Source organism: Microtus ochrogaster, unplaced genomic scaffold, assembly GCF_000317375.1.
Source record: "Microtus ochrogaster isolate Prairie Vole_2 unplaced genomic scaffold, MicOch1.0 UNK1171, whole genome shotgun sequence".
In the NCBI taxonomy this organism is placed as follows: domain Eukaryota; kingdom Metazoa; phylum Chordata; class Mammalia; order Rodentia; family Cricetidae; genus Microtus; species Microtus ochrogaster.
Window position 1 is genome coordinate 1 of NW_004950269.1, and position 6,593 is coordinate 6,593.

The 6,593-nt window shown below is 38.6% G+C and overlaps 1 protein-coding gene across 2 annotated transcripts; it reads right to left on the reverse strand.

Moving 5' to 3' along the window:
* Positions 1 to 283: 283 nt before the first annotated feature.
* On the reverse strand, positions 284 to 6,119 carry LOC102000885 (synaptojanin-1-like). 2 transcript variants are annotated; one of them, XM_005372310.3, is made up of 3 exons: positions 6,011 to 6,119; positions 3,311 to 3,463; positions 284 to 638 (listed from the first exon to the last, which is right to left on the reverse strand). In XM_005372310.3, the coding sequence occupies exons 2-3, from the start codon at positions 3,461 to 3,463 to the stop codon at positions 384 to 386; spliced, it is 408 nt and encodes a 135-aa protein (XP_005372367.1). In that variant the 5' UTR covers positions 6,011 to 6,119; the 3' UTR covers positions 284 to 383. The 2 variants fall into 2 exon arrangements, 1 of the variants encoding a protein (XP_005372367.1); XR_003376826.1 differs by having other exon boundaries at positions 415 to 629; positions 6,011 to 6,117.
* Positions 6,120 to 6,593: the final 474 nt, after the last annotated feature.

Sequence of the window (6,593 nt, forward strand, 5' to 3'; positions counted from 1 at the left end):
AACCAAAGTCAGGATGTAGTTACAGAAATATCTGTGGTGTTTATGAAAAATTAACCAGTACAGATAAAGGGTTGTCTCCGTAAAGCCCTGCCTATGTAACTGGATTACTGAATGCTCTAAGTGCTCTAGCTTTTAGTCTATAGAAGCCTGCCTTGTGTCGTTAGCAGCACATATAGCACAAAAAGCCCAGTTATAATCTGCAAAAGAAAGTACACACAGTGTTCAGAAAAAAAAAAAAAAACAAAATCCAGCCAGTTTGTGGCTAAGTATCATTGATAGCATTAACAAGTGACAAGAGAAAATCTTAACTAGAGAATGCTATTTCAAAAAAACACTTGTACAGAGATTCCTTCCAAAATGATTTCAAGTAAATCAATGACAGCCTAAAAACTTCTCATGTCAGTTAGTTTAGATTTACTTTTTGGACATTTTAGGAGTATAAACGAAGTAAGTAAAGTATTAAGTGGCATACCACGCAAACTTCCAGTGGTTAGAAGGGCTCGGGCTTTGTCAGCTAAGTCACTGTTCAGAGTATTTCCGAGCAGCAAGACATCAATAGCTTCTTGCTTGGAGCTGTCGAAGAAGTTATTCTGAATGGTTCTGGTGACAGAGCGCGCACCATCTTTTAACTTTCCAGCCTGTGTGGAAGAAAGGAGCATGGGCCCTTGCTCAAGATACTGCTGATTTTACCCAATGTGTATTTTGCAATTTTAAATTGATTCCATAAAATTCTAGTATTTTATCTTTTAAATAACTTATCTTTTAATCTATAACTACATTAAAAGGCTTTAAAATGTAACTGTTCCCTCATAGTTTGCACAAAGAAAATAATAAACTAACCACTACAGCCCATCTAGTAATATATTGAGCAGTAAATACATCATCACATATTTATTTGAATTAAGACGATTCCTTTCTATATCGTAACTTTTAAATGTTACGATGGGCTAGATGAGAAAAGGCAGGAGGGAAAAAGAATGATATACTGAACTCAACTCCTAGAAAACCTTCTAAGTGTTTTGATGCATAAAAGTGAAATTGCTCCCCAATAATTCAAGGCTAGTTAAAAACAAAACTGAACCTAAAATCAAAGGTCTAGTTAAATAATTTTTTATTTTATTTTTATTTTTTAAGATTTATTTATTTATTACGTATACAACATTTTGCTTCGATGTGTGCCCGCACGCCAGAGCAGGAAGCCAGATCTCAGTACAGATGGTTGTGAGCCACCATGTGGTTGCTGGGAATTGAACTCAGGACCTCTGGAAGAGCAGCCAGTGCTCTTAACCTCTGAGCCATCTCTCCAGTCCAGTTCAATAATTTTTTACATTTCATAAATATAAATACATAAATTTTAGTTCATATATTAAAGACATTGTGTTGCCTATACAAATAAGTCTAAAAAATAAATACCTATTCCAATACTGAGAGGGCTGATCACAACTTTTAATGAACAGGTATTTCACTTAGGCATGTTATCGGATAATATTTATTTTAAGCCTATAAACTTTTGACTGCCAAAAATAATTTTTGGTTTGTAATGTATTATTTTCTTTCATTCCTTCAAAAAATAGTAATTACAGGCTGCTTTTCAAAATAAGGAGACAATTTCTAATGTGCCTCTAAATGCAATATGGCATGAAATCATCATTGTCATGTAATATATAAAACGATGCTATCGAAGAAAGAACACTCACCATTCACATTATCAGCAATTAATCAAAAGGAGCCAAGAGAAAGGAAAAGAAAGAGCAGTTCAGGTGTTAGATTTTAGCTCAATTCAGACTAGTATATTTAACATTAATATATAAAGACTTTATGTCTATATATTATGGTAAAGACAAGAACACTGAAAATATGTGCAATGTCTGCACATATACAGTCCTAGTCACAGCAGAAACATGGCAGAAGCACATAGAAGAATATTTTAGAGCGACAGTTGAGAATCGGGTTTTAATAATAAGAAATATGCTATTTAAAAGGAATAAATGAAAAATCAAGCAATTTCAGGTTTTCAAAAGAAAGCAGTGTTTAGGGGCGAGGGTCTGTAACATTGCTGAGGGATGAAGGTGAGGCCAATACTTGCAGCAGAGGCAGACTGAACATAAAGACTTGAGATGATGAACAGTCTTCATGGAACCTCAGCTGCTATGCTGCTGCTCGTGAGACCATTAACACAGCTAACATTTTCTCTTTTTGTTGACTGTTTTGGTGGTTTGTTTTGTTTTGTTTTAAACTGGGTTTTGTCAGGCCTGCTACTCAATATATAGCCTAGGTTGGTCTTGAACTTGCTACAATCCTCCTCTCTCAACCTTTCTAATCCTGGGATTATAGGTATGAAACACCATGCCTAGCTAAATGTTCTCATTTTTATCCAGATATAATTTGAGGAATTGTAGAGATTTTGAATAAATTAAATTAAGGCTAGGGTCCCCTAAAGAGTTAAACAATATTTAAGTACATGGAATGTAGGGGTAGCCCCAGCCAATCACCTTGCTTGTAGGGCGGGGTCGCCTGAGGATACTTTTTACTAATAAATATTGCTGGTGTGCTCTCCCCTGCCCCTCTGCTTTCCTGTTCTCCGCTGGAACCTCGGGTTCTGTAAGTCTTTTCCCAATTAAAGCTGAATATATTATTATAATTTCTGTCTGCCTTTATTTACGCCGCTACAATGGAATCACAAAACGTATTCCAAATATAGCCCCAAATCCTACAACAAAGGCCAAGTACCAGGCAGGAAAGAACCCTGAAGCTAACACAAGCAGTTATAAGTGCTGGTGAGACAGCATCATAAATAAGTTCACATCCCTACCTTTACTGCAATGATAGCTCCCTTTTAAAACACACAAGCAGAAAGTACAAAACTAGCGATTAAGCCCACGTATACTGGGTTCATTACTCTGCTTGCATAAATCGGTGACAGACTGTATGTCCATCCACTATTTGTGACATACCTCTCAATAGAAGCACTGTGTCAAATAAAGGGGCCACAAAGACTGATGAGACAGGATACTTTATCAGGACTATGGATTTTTTTAGAATCAATATAAACAATGTAAAAAGAGAGATGCACAATATTAAGTCATATAAAATTATACACACACACATACATCTACAATAGATTACCTTTAAAAGTACACGTAAGCCTGAGGACTAAAGAATTCCCTATGCTGCATTTAGCCAACATCAGAGTTGACAACCGAGGGAGGGTGTATCAGAGGGGACACAGAAGCGTTAGGAAGCAATCCTAGAACACGCCTGTTAACTTAAAAACCCATCATTTAAAATGCTATGACAGCTACGGCTCTACCTTGGCCTTCCCTTCAAGGGCTCCGGTGCCTGCATAGATCTTACTGATGGAATCACCATTCACAGACCACATGGACCGGAAAACCTCTTGGAAGCGAGTGACCAGCTGAGGCTTTTCAGCCAAGCCCAGAGCATCCAGCTGTTTAGTTAGCATCTGAAAGGACAAATGAGAATATTTAAGGTAAATGAATAAATATATTTGCATATAATTACATTATTTCTATTTAAATGTATATTCACTGTAATGTGACTTTTTACAACTATTAGAATTAAACTTAAAATTTATAAATATAGGACTTTGAAAGTATTAACACTTTATTGGGATATGTTTACCACCATTTCAATTTTTAAGGTAAAACTTGTAGTTTTAAGGTAAAATGTCATTTCAGTAGATTCAAAAGAGAATGTGAATTTGGAAATCCGAGAAGTAATGCCCCTCAATTAATCTTGTAGCCATCCCTGCAGTCAGACCAACTTGCCTCCCTCACTGGAAATCAAGTTAGTCCCCAGTAGGCAGGAGAGCAGGGAACTACGTCCCGAATTCACCTAAGCATATGCTCTACCTCTGTAGTTTGGACTTCATTCTGGAAACTCAGGGAATTAAGTGTGGGTGAGCAAGAGAAGACGGGCAGTGAGAAAGCCATGGCAGCTTTCCCGTGTAGAGGCAATGCTGATGCCATATCTAGAACAACGGTGGGGTGATGGAGGAAGGTCATTGGTTAATTAAATAAAGAAGCTGCTTGCCCTGATAGGTTAAAACATAGGTGGGAGGAGTAAACAGAACAGAACTCTGGGAGGAAGAGGAAGTAAGCTCAGAGACTCGACAGCTCTGCTCTCGGGGGCAGACGCCTCAGAGAGACGTGATGCTCCACTCTTGCAGGCAGAGGCGAGAGCTCTGCTCTCTGAGGCACACGCGATGAAGCTCCGACCCAGGATGGACGTAGGCTAGAATCTCCCTGGTAAGCCACCTTGTGGGCTATGGCAGATTATTAGAAATGGGCTAGTCCAGGTGTGAGAGTTAGCCTAGAAGAGGCTACATAGAAATGGGCCAAGTAGTGATTAAAAGAATACAGTGTCCGTGTAATTATTTCGGGTAAAGCTAGCCGTGCTGGACGCAGCCCCACCGGTATTACTACAGTGGGAGCCAAGGGCACAATTTCAAGGGCCTTTGGGCAACAAACCCTCCACCCTGGAAGGCAATAAAAGCATTCCACAAGCTACTGATCTTTACTCTCCAGACTCTAGCCTGGACTTGAGCAGCCGGGAAGCCATGTCTGTTCCTCTGACTGATGCCTGCATCTACTGAACTCCTTCCTATTTGCTTCCTCCATCTCTATTAGGTGTAACAATTATCTCTAATTACAAAAGATTTAGAAGTATATAAAGCCCCTCAGTGGGCCCATTTGATTATTTGGGCTTATGCTAGAGTTACTCTGTGTTCACACGGGGCATAAAATAGCTCCCAGGGTCTCCTTTATAGGTTAGACCTTTCAGTCTTTGAAGAAGTGGGAAAAACAAAACTTCACTGCATTATTAGCTTGTCTAAGTTAGCAATAAATTTTGTAAGCAGTTAACCAAATGTGACAGTGGGGCACACTCTCACGTCACATTTCCAATAGTGAGAGTCAGCTAAGACGGACTGGAAATGACGCTTGTAGTTAGGTCTAAAACCTTCACTGCGCTTGGGTAGATCCAGTCAACGAAAGCCAAGGCTTCGAGCAGACCTAAGCCAGGTGACCTCATCTAAATACGACCTGCCTTCTTTCACATCTCATGTGTCATATTTTAAGAAAAGTAAGATAAATGTCAATGATTGGTTTCAAAAAAAAGTCAAAACAGTAAAATTTATTTATATAAAACATCTGTGCCCTAGAGAACTTTCTACAACTGGACTTTTACTTGAGACAGAAGTTGAGCTTCTGTAACTAATTAACTAATGCACAGGCCAAACTTAAGATCATTAGCCAGAGAGTCTTTGGAGTGCTTGGAAACCAAGTCCTGATACAAAGCGAATCCATGGCCTCCTTGTGACCCTGACTTAGTGGGCAGGGGAGACCCAGGAAAGCTTGGCTGTTGTTCCAGTTTACTAAGTAGCTGAGACTGTGCCTGTTCTAGACTGAGCTTGGTGAATAACAGTAAAATAAAACTAGTAAATAAACAAGCTTTGAAAGGCCTTAAAGAAAACCCTGGTCATTTTTCACTTTGACTAGATATGGCATTTTTAACAAACTTCTAATTAATTAATTAAAATCTGAAGCTTCTGACTTGATAATGCCCACCTAGATTGAGCTGCAAACTATCAAAAATATAACCCAATAGGAACATAGATGTATAAACAGATTCTCAACATTCTAAAATAAAACCTTGAAAGCATCAACAGAAAGTTTAAATCCATGCATATTGTTTCAAGAGAAAGGCCAAGAAAGCAATGGCTCCTCCGATACACACGCGGGTGTCTACAAGGAGCGGGAGGCAGCTACGAGGACATGGAGAGAGAGGAAGGGAACTGTGGAGTCACAAGGAGCAGGAGGCAGCTACGCGGGCATGGAGAGAGAGGGAGGGAACTGTGGAGTCACAAGGTTTGAGGGAAGAGCACCAGGTCTCCAGTAAGGCCTAGCTTCGTTACTTTATACAACTGAGAAACGGAAGTCTACACGAGCACTCAGGATGCATATGGCATAAGCATTAATTTTTTTTTTACCTCTAAGCCAAGAAATGCCTGCACACTGTTTGTTCTATCAAGACAATCCAAGCAGTTTGTTCGAACTGTACCACTCTGGCACCTGTAACAATTTCAACAAAGTTACATGACTCATCTATTACATGAATAAAGCATAAATGAACAGACAGCAACAGAGATGATGAAAATCAAGTATCTTTCTAGTTCCAACTTTCTATCATCACCATCCAGACACAAAATAATAATGAAAATATTAAACTGATAGCACGTACACACACCTAGACCCTACATCTGCTAATGTTTTGTCATGTGTTTTTATTACCTATCTACCACAGGCTTATTTTTAATTAGGTCTGTAGTTAGGAGCTAAATATACATTCAGGTTTATAGTCCTATAGTTCTTTCCACAAAATTTTGGAATTTTGGGAATGATTATTTAAAACAACAACAAGCTCTTTCTCTTGACTACCCCATAAAGCCACTGTGACATAGAAACTACAATCTGAAATAATAATAACTTTGAGCTTTGCTCATATGTCTACTTCAATCTATCATCTGAACCAAAACTTTTCAATGTACCTTTTCCTTATTCCATATGAAAAAA